Source organism: Protopterus annectens, chromosome 7.part0 (assembly GCF_019279795.1).
Source record: "Protopterus annectens isolate FY-2018-M chromosome 7.part0, PAN1.0, whole genome shotgun sequence".
NCBI lineage: Eukaryota > Metazoa > Chordata > Ceratodontiformes > Protopteridae > Protopterus > Protopterus annectens.
The window spans coordinates 1,194,160,280-1,194,176,371 of record NC_056739.1 but is presented as its reverse complement, the minus strand read 5'-3'; the positions used below and the strand labels follow the sequence as shown (position 1 = coordinate 1,194,176,371).

General features: G+C 39.1%; 1 protein-coding gene across 1 annotated transcript in view; it reads left to right on the top strand.

Moving 5' to 3' along the window:
- LOC122806149 (TBC1 domain family member 2B-like) overlaps positions 1–16,092 on the top strand; it is a 192,582-nt gene that overhangs the window by 136,332 nt on the left and 40,158 nt on the right. The window contains exon 3 of the mRNA XM_044076386.1: positions 4,290–4,475. Within this exon, the coding sequence (XP_043932321.1) occupies positions 4,290–4,475 (186 nt within the window). The remainder of the gene's footprint in view (positions 1–4,289; positions 4,476–16,092) is intronic.

The window sequence follows — 16,092 nt, the reverse complement described above, 5'->3', positions numbered from 1 at the left end:
TCTGCTATAAGCACCATGGAAATCCTACCCCACAAGGGGATAAGATCACATTCCACCAGGGCTGCATCTACTTCAACAGCCTTTCTCAGAGGTGTTCCTACCAGGGACATCCTAGAAGCTGCTACCTGGAGCTCTGTACATACCTTCACCAAGCATTACCACTTGCCTATTTTTTCTAAATCCAGAGCTGGTTTTGCCACTGCGGTTTTGCAGGACTTAATAGCTGGTCCTAATGCTCTCTAACTGCCTCCTCCCTTCCTTAGCTTTGGGAATCTACCCAAATGTAATGACTGCAACAGTTAAACACGAAGAACATAGTACAGTTGTGCACACTTACCATAAATGTAGATGTTCAAGTGTATTCACTGTTGCAGTCCTGGTTACCCTCCCTCCAGCCCCCTGAATTCTGTTGGCTATACCTTTCTTCTTGTTTACTGTATTTTAGCTTTCTGGTGTATTTGCTTTTTGTTGGAGGTGTAACCTTGTGTATAATTGCTTCCCATTATGGGGGCACCTGACATCTGTGGCAAGAAAAGCTGATGTAATGGCGTTGGCTGCATGCTTTATACCCCTGACTACCTAACGTCATGGAAGAAGAGACAGCGTCTGACGCAGGACCCAAGACTTTGATAATTAGGCCGGCTGAGGGCTACCTGCAGGCAGATAACCTAAATGTAATGACTGTAATAGTGAATACACTCGAACATCTACATTTATAGTAAGTGTACACAATTGTACTTTTCTGTCATATTTCACAAATATAATTATTGCATTGTAGTTCCACATTGTTACTGGTTTCATTACTGTTCATCTCTGTCTTCCAAGTCCTATCTCTGCTTCATTTCCAATGTACTCTTCCTCTAGTCAACTCTCATGGTTCCCTTCCTTCTCTCCAACATTTTCCATTAAAACAGTTGATAAGGTTTCATGGGTGCAGTCTATTTGTGAGTTTTATTACCAGAAGAGCAAGAAAACAGAATCTCCTTCTGTTTCACAGCTCACTTTTTGCTGGACAAACTTTTGTATTTCCTCCTTAGCATGTACTTCATCAAAAAATGATTTTTTCCCTCCAGGGAAGAATACCTTGAAGATAGCTGGGTAAAGCAGTTTGAATCTCACACCTGAGTCTCTACATTCCCTGAATAGTGGAATAAATTTACTCCTGTTCTGCCTGGTGTACAATGAGTAAGCATTCTCCACAAACACTCTGCTGTCTCGCACTTCAAATATTTTGTCCTTCTGCCACAGTTTTGTCAGAATCAACTCCTTATGCTGGCAGGATTGCATCTTTACTATTAAAGGTCTAGGTTGCTTTCTCACAGCCATATTTGGAGCATACACACATTGTGCCCTTTCAACTAACAACTCCTGCTGTGGAATACCAGTTCAGTTGTTTATTTGTGCTTTCATAAAAGTAATGCAGTCTTTTCCATCCAGCTTCTCTGGTATTGCTGAAAATCACAGGTTTTCCATACATCTCTGTCCTCTATTTCTGTTATTTTTTTTAAAAATCTCTTCCTGAGCAGTCTTGTATTCAGCCAGCTTTTTCTTCATTCAGTCTCTAAATTTTACAGCTTTATTACCCCATCTGAGTATCTGTTTAAAGTTTTTTCCATTTTCCAGCCTTTTGTTGTTTGTGTTGATATACTCCATCAGTGTTTCATTTATTTTAACCAGGTCTGTGTCCAGTTGTCTTGTATCTTCTTTTAGCTTACTGGAAGTTATGTCTGGAGGTTGCATTGCTTTTTGCTGAACAGCTGCATAACTTTCCACAGTCCGCATTTCTTCCTCCCTTTTTGTAGCTGATTTTTTTCCAGCTGTTCTATATTTCATTTCTCTGACATACTTACTAGCCATTTACTGAAGTTTACCCATAAACACAAACGTTTACTGGCCTTCTTTGAGTTTCTGTTTTCACACTGGGAGGGCTAGAATTAAGCTGTTAGTCAATGTGCAACCATCTTGGAAGTCCTGACTCAGGCTCCTTTTGAGACTGCAGCTTCAGCTTCCTTTGCAACATTGCTCTTGGAAGACTGTACTTTTTTTGTTGGACCTTACTTCTGCTATATGGATGTCGGAGTTTCAATCCCTTATGGCTTGTCCTCCTTCTTTTGGTGTTTCATAAAGACTGGGTGTCCTTGTATTCTAATCCTTTTATGCCCATGGTAGCTAATGAGTTGTCCCTTAATCAGTCTATTCATTTGCCTACTTCCCCCCCCCCCTCCACAGTCTGCCAGTGAGAAAGAGCTGCACACATTGGATGTACATAGACCACTCCAATATTATTTGGATAAGACTAAAACTATTAGAAAGTGTGATAAACTGCTTTTTTTCATCCCTAGGCACCTAGGATTAGCTGTATCCAAGCAAACTATTTATTCTTGGATTTCTAAAGCTATTTCCTTTTGTTGTTCTTTTCTTAGTAAGAGTTTTCCTTTTCCTGTTAAGGCTCATTCTACAGGAGCTGTGGCTTTTGTTGCTTTTTTAAAGGGTTTGGGTACTGACTGTCTTCTTGAAGCAGCTACCTGGACTTCTGTGCATACATTTGCCAAGCACTGCATGTTGGTTGGAATCTCCAGAGCTAGAGGTGGCTTTGCAAGGGCCATCATTCATGGCTTTCTAGAGGGATCTATTTGTCCTTCCTCCTCCCAAGTTTCTTCCTGAGCTTTGACACTCTCCCTAATGTAATGAATACTGCAACAGCGACATGGAAGGACATAGTACAGTTGTGTAAGATTTTACCGTACGTTAGATGTTTTTCTTTTCAGTGTTGCAGTATTCACTCCCTCCCTCATCCTCCTGGTCAGTTTCTCTTCTGGATGTACAGGTTACTTCTTGGTTTTCCATGGACTGGCATTCCTACTGGGACTTTCATTTCTGAGGATGGTATATCCAGATATCACCTTTATGCCCTACTCTACACAAGGAGCATACATGTGATGTACAATGTACCTTAAAGCAACCTAAGGCTTTAGTATACTTGGCCGGACATTAGGCTGCCCTAGGCAGAGAATCCCTAATGTAATGAATGCTGCAACAGTGAACCGAAGGACATCTACCATTATAGTAAGATCTTACACAACTGTACTTTATTTCTTTAAGAAGAAAATGAAGGGGAAGAAGCTGCTACATTTCTGGGACATGCGCAAACATTTGTGATATGTGGCATAAGGAAGGGTAATAGTCTTTTGTTGTTTTAAGTCTGACAAGTGCCATTAGGGAACATTTTACTAGGACTGCTACCATTTCATAGACATATTTTCAAACCCTTGGAACAGGACATGTGTGAATAGACAGCCTTGTAAGCTGGATGTTCAGGAAAAGCTCTTAATGGCATCATTCCTTTACTGTCTGTCTGGATTAGTGTTATAGCATTACCTCTGGAGTTCATCCCATTTGTTACAGTGCTGTAAGAGTCTTCCCCAAAGTGTAAGATGAAGCAGTTTTTATATTGGCACATGCTAGATAATGATAGAGGAGACCAGCAACCTGTGACAGATGTTACCCAGCAACATGTAACAGATGTTACCTTGCACAGAGGAACATACAGCTGCTAGCAAGAAAGTAAAACAGGCGGAACAGGGATGACAGTGAGTAGAAGCCCATGTAATGCACAACTGCATGCTTATGCCTCAAAGATCTACCGTAGTAATGGGTACCTTGCATAGTGACACTGAATGGGGTCAAGAGAGTAGGTGATATATATGGGAAAAGTACCTGCACAGAAGTCATATGCTTCATGGATGCCCAATATTTTAATCATTCAGCATTGTGTGTTTCTGTGTATTTTATCAAACACTGAGCTTGATGTGGACAGGTTATTACTGGCTAACTTTAGGAGCAACTATGTAAAAATGTTTCTCTTCACAGTCATAATGCTGCAAGTTCATTGAGAGAGTGTCATACTAATGGTCAAGATGAGGAACAGGGAGTTCACATCTTGTGCTTTTCTTTTGCATTTCTTTTTTGAGGGTCTGTGCTATCATTCATAACTTTTGTAGATTTTTGGTTACTTTTGTCCTGTTGAATTCAACTTTTTATACTGTGGCAACATTGTTTCCAGTTTTGAAAATGCCCAACAAGAGATGAAAGGAAAGATGTACATGTTTTGTTTAGTTTTGGGAAGTGCTTAAAACTTAATTACCATTTTCATAAGCAATGTCCCTTGCTAATCGGGTAGGAGCATGTGTCTTTCTGACGGGCCAGATAGAGTTGATCTTATCACAACTTCATTTTGTCTGTTGGCTTGCCAAGCGTTTGTATTTTCATTTTCTTTCTCTCCTTCCCAGGTGGATCAGCGTGTATTCAAAGATTTCATGATTGAGAAGCTCCCTCGGCTGCATGCTCACTTTGAACACCACAAGGTTGACTATTCTCTCATCACTTTTAACTGGTTCTTGGTAGTCTTTGTAGACAGTGTTGTCAGTGACATCCTCTTTAAAATATGGGACTCTTTTCTTTATGAAGGACCAAAGGTAAGTGTGGAACTAAACAATTTATAGTAACATATTTGCGTAGGCAGTGATCTTTTCTGTGGGAGCTGATATTGTTTTCCAGATGTTTTAGCAATTGAGTGTATTATTTATTTTTTTTATTTACTTTAATTTAATTACTTTTTGCTCATTACCAACCTAGAACCAAACACGTAGTGCAAAACACAGCAGGCCTGCTGTGTTTTTCACTATTTGTTTGGTTCTTGTTTGCTTTTTGTCCTCTTCCAGTTATTTATTGGATTTAGTATCATTAACAACCTAACTATTTAATTGTCTACAGCGTGACCTACCAGTTTCTTCCATCTTACTTGGTGATATATCTGGTAGTGAGAGATGAGCTAGTGAGTAGGTGACTGCCCTACACTGCTGATTCTGATATTCTTGTGTGTTCTATTTCTTCATCCCTCTGGTCACCAGCACGTGCAGTGCCTGAAATAGTAAGCTATACTCTGTGTTTTTGTGTACTGTTCATACTTATTTGTTTCATAGTTTTATGCCACAACCCTTCCTTGCCTCTTGCTACACTACAGTCTATTACCTTGTTGACATCTTAAGGCTTCTGTATAATGAATCCACCATAAATCTATGAAAAATGGCACATTTACTATAAATGAGTGGTCCCATCAATTTAGAATTAAATTTTTAATTGTTAAAGATGTCAACTAGAGTAGCTTCCCTTAAGAAGGGTTCAGTCCTTGTATAGATCCTAAATTCTATGTGCCATTAGTAAATGGAACCAATAACTTAAATACTGTTTGAAATGATTCCAAAGTGGATGGTTGCAAGTGATGTAGTTTTCATCACTCCCACCACCCATGGCATCAAGCACCTATTAATTGACATCCATACCAGTATTTATTTGGCCTGCTCAATTCCATTTTGTTTGGGGTCCACTGTACCCTTTATAATAATGTCTGCTGAGTTATTCTGTTATGTGATGACCTGAAAAGTAAATAATTCATGAGTAATAGAAGGTTCCAGCTTCCAGTTCATGTATGAGACCGTTTTAATCTTTTTTGATATGGTGCAAGTCTAATCACATGTACAATACCTGAAAGAAACTCTTTGTGTTTTTGGGACTCTGTCCGTAGCCTAAATATAGAATTGAAAATGGTTTAATTACATTTACTGCTCTTGATTTGGCTATCTTCAATGTCGTTGAACAATCTTTTATCAATTGATATATTAGTTCTTTTGAGAAAAGGGTCACAAAAGAAGACAGACATAGGAAGAGAAAGATTTCCCTTCCATGTAATATAAGGAGACCGTGTGCTATGTGCTAAAGTATATTACTCCTTCTAAAAGATAGACCACGTGAGCTTAGATAGTTTCTTAAAAAGTTTTAACGGTATTTGTCAGCAGCATGTCCTGGGTTTGCATACCCAGAAAAGAGTATCCCACATGATACAAAGAAGTTAACCTTGTAACAATTCGGTGTGCATCATTGTAACGATAGGAGGTACTGCCAGCCATGCCAGGGAGAAGTAGGGCAGTGGATGTATGACTTGTGCCAGCACAGCTAGCTGGAATTTTGTGAATAATTATGTAATTTGTATATCAAGCTGATTTGTACAGACGCTTGTGCAGAAACTGTATTTGTGAGCTTTGCTTGTGTTCATTGTGTTAAAAGTTATCAACAGTGCACCCTGCTGAAATAAAGAAAAATGTTCATGTATTATGGCATCTGAATTAAATGTATATGTTTTAATAGAGGTCACTGGCACAGCTATGGTTAACCAGCTGTCTTATTTTAAGAAAAATAAGGGAAATGTAAATGAGCTGTTTAATCATTGAATGTTACCCCACAGTGCTGAGTAGGCCTGGATATGGTAGGTGTGGGAGCAGCCATTATCTGTTAGCTTTTAGAAAGAAGGGGGGAAGTGTTGTAAATGTTTAAGCAAACAAACGAAAGAGGCCAAGAAATCCAGCATCCCAAGATTTAATATAAGCACACACAGTGATAAAAGCAGCAAAGCTTGTGAGTTCAAAACTTTCTCAATGCATGACATACAGTGTGTAAAACAGTTCTTAAGTACAGAAACACCAGCCAATGAAAAATAAACAGTCATATGAAAAAGTCACGATCCAAGAACACATGTCCATAAATAACATTATAAAAAGACTAAATAACAAACCATCACACTTCATTTTTGAAATTGGTTTTAAACTATTGCTAGAATTTAAACCAGGTAATTTATCAGCCCTAAAATAGTTGATTCATTTGTACTCAACATACTCAGTTGTAGTTATCAGCCCCCCCCCCCCCGTGGGCCTTGAAACACATTCTGTAGAATCCTAAACTTACATTTATGTTGCTCCCCATAGAGATATGCTTTGCTAAAGCATTAGTTTCAGTGCCCCTCTGAATGTCAGACAAATGGGCTCCAGTCCTTTCTTTTAGTTTCATATTTGTCTTCCCTAAATAGAAACTATTGCAACAAACACAGTTTGCAAAATAGACCACATTAGACATATTACATGTCCCTGAAGCTCTAAATATAAATAACGTTTGACTTATTGGAAGCTTAAATTGAAGTCCTGTATTCATTTCTTTACACAATATGCAATGGTAGCATGCAGTGGCGCCAGGTTTTTTTTTATTATTTGGGCAAAGTTTTTATTAGTGTTAAAATCTTTTTAGCAAAGTAATTCCTTCAAATTCCTTTCTTTGGTATAAACATACCGTGGTTTAGTACCCACAAGACTTAAAATCTCAGAATTAGTGCTTAAAATACTCCAATTTTTCTCAGTAACTCTCTTCACAGAATTAGTATGTGTATTATATCTCATATGTCTCAAACTGTAGTAATTTTTCTTAATTCTGACAGAAGCCTCGTGTGTCCCAGTGTACATATAAGGTCTATCTGATTTAAATCTCTCTTTCAACTAATAGTTTAGTATTTTAACAAATATATGGTCATTCATCTGTCTAAAAAATAATTTTCCATATTAACCTCAGATAGAAAACTTTTTTTCAGTCATACATAGCCTCCTGGCCCTTAAAAATCGACTTTTTATTGCACCTTGATTACACGTCTCTGGGTGCATGCTTTCTGAGTGCACATACTTAACATCTTGGACATTCTTCCTATGTATCATAGTATCAAAATGTGTGTTATTAATAACTACTAAATCTAGAAATTGAATTGTGTCATATGACCAATGCACATCAAAGAATAAAAAATTAGTATTTTCATGTAGAGATGTAATAAAACAATTCAAACTATCCACATCACCTTGCCATCGTAAAAATGCATCAACAAAACGTTTAAGAAATACTAAATGTTCAGTCCTAAAGGTATCATTGCTATAAAAATAAACTCTTCTTCCCATCTGCTCACTACAAGGTTGGCATATGTGTTTGCCACTGGGGTGTCCACTGCTGCACCCAGTTTTTGATGATAAAACTTATCCTATAAAAATACATTGTTGCTTAGCACAATATCCAACATAGAACATAATAGTTGAATTTTCATTGTAGAAAGGCTACTATGTTTACATAAAAATTTTCTAGTAGAATCTAGAACCATAGTCATTCGGAATGACAGTAAATAATGATTTTATGTCTAAGGTGACAAACATCAAGTTATTACAATTATTAGCACATAACCAGTCTCTCAAGTTAGTCAGAAAACCTTTGATGTCTCTAATATAGCTTTTTCTCATGTTAAGTAGTGGAAAAAGCTGCTTGTCCAAATATTTGGATAAAGCCATAGTAATCCATTTACCGCCTGAGAAAATCGGTCTCATAGGCGGTGTAGTAAGACACTTAGAGTTTAGGAAGGCCATAAAGTTTGGGGTTACAGGATTCTCGAGATATAAATAATTATGCATTTCAGGAGTCAAAAGGCCTTCTATTAAGGAGTCATACAAATACCCCTTGAGTCTATAACTCTAGTCACACGACTACTATTAAGTAAAGTAAAAGTTTCATTATCAGCTAAAAAAGCATACATCCACTTTTTTATACTGGTCAACATCCATCAAAACAATTTTGCCACCTTTATCAGCTTCTTTTTTGATAATGTCGTTATTGCAGCATAAACTACTCAGAGCATCACGTTCAGCATTGTTTAAATTAAAATATTTATAAGCATTTTTCTTAAAAAATAGATCATAAAGTTCTTGTTCACAGAAACTATGAAATGCTTTCTCTGTAGGTGTGCTAATAGGAGTAAATAAACTGGTGCATCTCAAACTGTCAGTCTCCTCATCTACTTTGTTTAAAGATCAGCTTAAGGTCAATGGCCCTTACAAATAAACATAGCTCTGTAAGCATTTCATTAAAATCCCCCTCACATGTGGGAATAAAAGACAGTCCTTTATTAAGCACAAATAGTTGAGTCAGACTCAGAATGCAGCTAGATAAATTAACTACATTTGTTACATCTCTAATTTCTTGTTCTTCATTGTTGACCCTGTTTGGCCTACCTTGCCTGTTCTGCACAATTCCGTCTGGGTGGTCATTAATTCTGTTTCTGTCTCCATACAATTCCTCTTCCTGCCTCTGGATTTCTCTCGGAATTGAACAAGATGTTCTAGATGAAAGGGTGCTGTGGCTAAAAAAGCCTTTTCATTAATATCTGTAGATGCAGCAGTGGCCCCTGTTAGTTGTACACTAGTTTATGCACATACAGCAGGGACTATTTTTTGATTTTAAAGATGCTACACTAGACTCATCTACTGAGTCAATCAAGTTGTCCAACGAAGCGTCTGTTGCGAAGTTGTCCAAATCATGGACAGCTTCACTACATTTTGCTGTAACAGAAGATGCCTGCATATGTTGCTCATTGAGCTTAGATCAAAAAGCCGAAGAGCTCTTCTCGCCGGCAGATATAGAAGATGCAGTTTTTCCCATTTGTGATGTCACAACATTAGAATCTGTCGTCCAATCAAAAATGTTCTTGTTTTTAAAATCAGATATGTCTTGTAGTAATTTGCACTTCCTAACAGCAATAAGCTTGTTTTCATACACCTTCAGTCTTTCCAGCATTCGATTGTTACTATTAGAAATGTGCTGGAAGTCAGATGAATTAGCTTATCCCTCTAATGCTTCAATTTCAGACATCAGCTCAGCTTCATAATTAGAAAAAAGGTTGTACATCTTGAGAGATTCAGTGTTTATCTTGCTAATTGTGCAATTATGCCCAATTTTTTTCATATTTTTTTCATATTTTTGTAAATATCTCAATGAATACACTCAGATATGAATTTCTTGCTGTCATATGAAAGTTTATCTGGCTAACAAAAGTGTCCTGACAATAAGTCTACATTGCACAGTTTCCAAGGCATGACAATTTGTTTGTGAAATTTAGAGAATGGTACCATTCTTGGTCTATGTTTATTATGATTTATTATATTTTTTATTTATCTAACAACATGATTGTTAATAAAACAACATTTCAGCTTTTCAGAAAACAAAGACAAAATATTTACAGCAAGACTATTACACATCTTCCAGTAAAATCCTCAAGTGAAATTTTCAGTCTTTTTGTTTATTATTTTCTTATACAAAAACTTTGGGGCATCTTCCACATGACCAAACTGTCATGCAGCTCGAACTAGACTAGAAGACAAGGCTGGGTGTGAAGCCCCTAAGAGCTTTATTGCCACAGAGGAGTGTTATTCTGAGGCTTTCAAGGATCTATGGTCGGCTTATGCTTTGCTGGTCTGATAAGTTCCCTTTGCAGGGAAAAACTTCTGTTTTGTTAATTTTATTGTTATATTACTTTCATCTTCAGGCAAGTTATTTTGAAGCTAGGAGTGTTATGTTTTAATGAACTATCTCGAGACTGTAACTACTTTTAAACAGAGCACTTGTTTTCTGTCAGTTTAAAAAGTGTGTTTTTTCTGTCAAAAAAGTCACTTTTATGCAGTGGTAGTGTTTACTGGCAATTGCTGCTGGTCTTCCCCAAAAAAAGAGGCACTATTTTGTGCTTGACATGGAACAGACTTCCAGTCCCATGGTCAAGGTCAGGCCTTCTTCCAGCCACAAGAAGAAGAGGACAAACAGCCTTTGCTACCACAGCAGGCTAACAGTTTGCCTCAGCTGTAGGTGGATGACTATGCTCTGGCCATTTGTATCTCAGACCACTCATCTTCTACCCTGGATACCTCTGATCTGGTTTAACACCTATAGCCACTATGAACTGGGGCTTAGCCACATCCTTTGCTGCTGTTTTGGTCCCCCTCAGTGGGCAAGGGAGAGCCAGTCTTGTTGATCCTGAGAGAAAGAACAGGGAAGGTTTTTCTGTTGCATCAGAGTGTTGTGCCCATCCCTAGGGGTCCCATTTTTCCTGTCAAAAGAAACAGAAAACCAAGCATGTATCTTCTACTCATATTTCTTTGAATAGGAGTAGTTTACTGGGTCTGGCTTAGGGTTTAATTCAGGCTATTGAACCTTCTTGTAAAGTAGTTTCTGGTAAAACAGAGGGATTCCTCTTGACCTTAAGAGATTCAAGATTCTGAATCTGAACAGAATGATGCAGAGACTGATGCAGGTTTTTTTTCCCTCAGATTCCCCATTCAGATTCCAATGAGAGCTCAGATGTCCTTCGTGGTCAGTGTTGCAGTACTAATCTTTGGGACTTCCTGTAATGCAGAAGCCCATGACCAGCCTGATTTCAAGTGTCATAGCATCATCCCAAGCTGACAGATACTCCATAATGAACGTCAAACATCAGGGCATGAGGAGAGTGCCATCTTCAGTTCTTTCTAGCCGTGCAGTCTAATATGCTTCATGTGCATTTTATACAATTGCAGTTCTTCATTCGGCTCGTGTTTCCAAACAGGTAAGTATCCCCAGAAATTTCTTCTCTAATTAATGTTCCAAAAAGTTAATGGTTTGTCCTGTGGGAAACAATCCCACATAAACGTTTTCACTTGTCTTGCTTGGGGCATCAGCATGACATCTCTAACTGCTCCGATTATGCAAAGTTTCATGCAAAATCTCTTAAACTTATGGCCAAAGTACTCTCATCTCATATGGAGTCCTTGTCATTGGCTTCTTTGGTAGTGTCACAACCTCTGACTTCTGCAGGTCCCACAGTTGCTTTGAAGACTGCTGATGTGATCCTGAAAAAGAGAAAACATGAAAAAAACTAGGGATAAACAACCAAGGAACGGCATGCTTGGAGTAAAATGCACTGGAGAAATAAACCAAGTATTCACACAAAATAATCCTGAACCATGCACAGAAGTTGGATTTTATTCAAGTAAAATTAAACTAGACCCAAGCAGTCTCACATATATACGTTTCTTCAGATGTAGAAACTACAAGTTACTTTGTTAGCATAGATCAAACTTTTAAAAATAACATGGTACAAATAAACCTGTCAGAAAACGCATCTTGCTTTAAGGGCCAGTGAAATACTTAAGAATCCATATAAACCCGGCTTACTAGTAGCATTCAGTTTTGTAATCCATTTAATTTTTACATTATCAGTAATGTTAAAGTTGTTTCCTCCTTTGTTATTAACACTCTGTCTTTAAAGCCATAAGTTTAAAACAATGTTCTACACTCTCAGAAATATGCTTTGCTAAGGCATTTTTCAAATTTCCTTTCTTGATGTCATATAAATGATCAGCTAATGCCTTCTGCCCGTGCTCCCATGCCTCAAGAAGTAACTCCTGTGGTGGAAGGACACCATTTAATCCACGAGCAGCCATCGCTCTGCCTCAGACAGACAAGTCCATCACCACAGACAGCTCAGACATAGCTTGGGTAGCCCATTTAAGCCAGCTGAGGGCGCAGGACATTTGGTCCCCACAACAGAGAAAATTTCATGTCAGTCAGAAGGAAATTGTAGCATTCTTCCTAGCCATAAAAGCTTTCCGACAGCATTCAAGCCCAGGAACTCTGCAGATCTGGACAGACAATACCACAGTCGTGGTACATAAACAAGGGGGGGGGGGCTTGCCTTGCCCACTGTGCAGGCTTATCAAAAAGACTTGGGGATCACTGTCATAGCATTGTACATCCCAGGCCACAGCAATCTTCTTGCAGACTCCCTGAGCAGGGACTTACTAGATCCAAGCAAATTGATGTTGAAAAGGGAAGTATTCCTGGTTTCCACTCTGTGGGGATCCCCCATATAGACCTTTTTGCCTCCGTCCACAACAAACAACTTCTGAGATTCTGCTCCAGAATACAACAGGAGGGAGCCTGGATAACAGATGCTGTCTCATTCACATGGACCCACTGGTTCCTATATGCCTTTATCCCATTACCCTTGATTCCAAAGGTACTTAAGATCAGGACAAGTAGGCCAAGAATGATACTGATAATCCCCTTCTGGCCCAGACAACATTGGTTCTCTCTGCTCCTCACCATCAGTGAGGGAAGGTTTTGCATAATCCCAAAGGATATAGACCTTCTCAGCCAAATCAAGGGATTGGTCCTCCACCCCCAACCTGGTATCTCTCAATCTAGCTGCCTGGAGGATTGGATCTTGACACCTACCTCAATGGCTTACCCGAAAGTGGTGCTGTGTGCTCCAAAGGAGGCAGGAAGGCCTAACACGAGAAAATAATACATGGCAAAATAGAAGAGATTTTCCATCTGGTGTCGCATTGGACACATTATCCCATCTCAAGCAGACATCAATGCAGTATTGCTTTATCACACCTGTTTGAACAGAGCCTTTCTTATTCCAGCATAAAGGTCCATGCTTCTGCTATCTCAGCTTGCCTGCAGATTACTCCACCACTCTTCTCCCACCCTGCTATGAAACTGTTTCTAAAAGGGGTGATTCATGTGAGACCTCCCAGAGGAGACCTCATTCCAGCATGGGATCCAAATTATGTATTGGAAAAACTAACCCTGTCACCCTCTGAGCTGGCTGCTGCTGAGCCTCTCAAGATGCTCACCTGGAAGACCACCTTCCTTATAACCATCACATCAGCTAGAAGAGTCACTGAACTAGAATCCCTCATGTGTATAGAGCTCTTCACTGTTTTCCACAGGCACATGATAACCCTCAGAACAAACCTGTCATTCATGCCCAAGGTGGTTTCAGAGCTCAGCCTTAACCAGGCTATCCATCTGCCAGTCGTATTACCAAACCCACAGAACAAAGCAGAAGGAACCCTCTACTCTCTGGATATCCAGAGATAAATCAAGTAATAACTGGCAGAACAAATACTGTGTAAATGCAGACCAGTTGTTGGTATCCTTTGCAGAGGGGAAACCAGGGCAAGGCTGTCTCAAAGAAAACGGTCTCTAAATGCTTTGCAGACTGCGTCATGATCTGTTACACACACCATTGAAAGCCTCTACTTGGCCACATTAGAGCCCATTTCCCCAGACATGGGGCAGCTACCACTGTTTTCCCTCAGAGGGGTTCCCACTCAAACCATCCTAGAGGCAGTCACTTGGAATTTGGTTCACACCTTTTCTAAACACTATACCTTAGGACAAGTCTTCAGGGCTAAGGCAGTGTTCACCTTACATAATATTCCTAATCCTACAGTAAGCTGTTCCACCCGCAGAGCAGTTTTGGGAATCTTCCCAGGGATTAGTGTTACAACATTGACTACAAAGAACATAGTACAGCTGTGTCCCACTTGCCGTAATTGTAGATGTTCGAGTAGAACAGTGTTGCGATACTTATTCCTACCCTTCTACCTTTCAACTGTGCAGGAACATCTCTGTTTGCCTCTACGTAAAATCCCTTTGGCTCATCCAGACTGTCCTTATGTTTCCTTCTCCATTGTAGTCACAACCAAGAGCAGAGTGTTGGGGTGGTTATGCTGTTCTTAGGCATAAAACTGCTTTTTCTCAGCTTAGAAAGACCTGAAGATGGTACCAATGCATGCCATTCTTTATACCCTGATGTCCAGATGTCGGTCATTGTGTGTCTGTTGGCTTGGGATGATGCTAAGACCCTGGAAATTGGATTAATAGAAGGCTTCTGCATGGCAGGAAGTCCCAAGGATTAATAGTGCAACACTGATCTTCTCAAACATCTGCAATTATGGTAAGTGGGACACAGCTGTACATTTTTGATTCTCCCTGTGGAGGATGTTTCTCTTTCTCTGATACTATTGCTAGAATGCAACAGTGTTTTCAGTTGGAGAACACCGAAGTTTCTCATTCCCGCAGAAAATACTGTGAGTTGCTAGAGAAGAATTTGAGAACTTTCACCCATTCCTTCTGTTCTGTCTGCATTAGAAGACATGTTATTTCCTGCAATTTTTCTGATAGTCAGCCATCTGCCCCTAAAAAGGCAGGATGTATAAAGCTTCTCAGTCTTTTAAATTTTTATATATGTCCCTAACCTGACCCAGCAGCTATACCTTTAGTTGATCCCATTGCTGCTAAGCACTTAGTGAATTCCAGTCCTAAACTTTCTGATCAGGATGGGAAAATTATTGATTGGTATGGAAAGTGTGTGCTTCTGCAACTTCGATTTTCAGAATTTTGAATGGTCAGGCTCATGTGTTAGTTCATCCTGATAAATTGTGAAAGCACAAAGAATGTTTTATCTGCAGTTTCTATTTTGTGATAAAAAATCTGCCTTAAAGAACCTACTGTTTCTTCTACAGCACAGGTCACTACTCATTGTTTGCCATGTGTGTATAACTCTTTCAATACTACTTCTGGGGCTATGGTTGCTGGTACTGTTTTGAGGAGGTTATCATGGCTGCATTCTCAGAACCTCCCAGATGATGATAAATGTGAGATTTTAAATTCTCCCTTGGCTAGAGATTTAGTACTTGGTCCCTCTGTTGCAGAAGTGATTAAAAAGCATGATGAAAAGGGCAAGCTGATCCAGGGAATCTCTGATTTTTCAGCACTCCTTTTCTAAATTTCCCAAGGGATTTTCTATTTCTTCTTCCAATTTTGACAAAAAACAGAATAGTCTCAACAAAATTCAGGTAAACAGATGTTTAAGAAGAAATGGCAATGAGTCTCAAACCTCTGAAAACCAAAGACATTCCAGTAAGCCGGACTGTTCAGGAGACCTTATGACCCCCTTCATGGCCCCCTTTTTTTCTTCCAGAAAATCTGAATCTTTTGTTTTTCTCTTTGGCAACAAATTATTTCACACATATGGGTTCTGAAAATCATTTAACAAGGTTAGAGATGGTAGTGGGAGGAAATTCCTCTTGTCCAAGGTCATTTCTTATCCTCCAAATCAGACTCTGTTTCCAGCTGTTCTTCATATGCTGTACTAAGGAATGATAGAACCAGATCCTGTTTCCCAGGTCGGGAAGTGTTTTAATCAAGGATGTTCCTAGTATCAAGGAAAGAAAGAAAAAGAAAGAAAGAAAATACGTGGAGACCAGTTCTTCATTTTTCTTTCCTAAACCTGCTTGTGATGGTGCCCAAATTCAGAATAACGTCTCTTCACAACTCTGACGTCCGCTTTCAAGTTTCCTGGTAGCACTAGACTTAAAGGATGCTTGTCACCACATCTCTGTTCATCCAGACTTCATACATTTCTTAAGGTTGTGTGTGTCTGGATCACATTATCAGTTCTCTGACTTGTTCTTTGGACCATTAACTGCACCAGGAGTGTTCACAAAGTGTCTAGCTTCAGTTGTAGCTCATTGCAGGCTACAGGGTATCCACATTTTTTCATATGTAAATGACTTG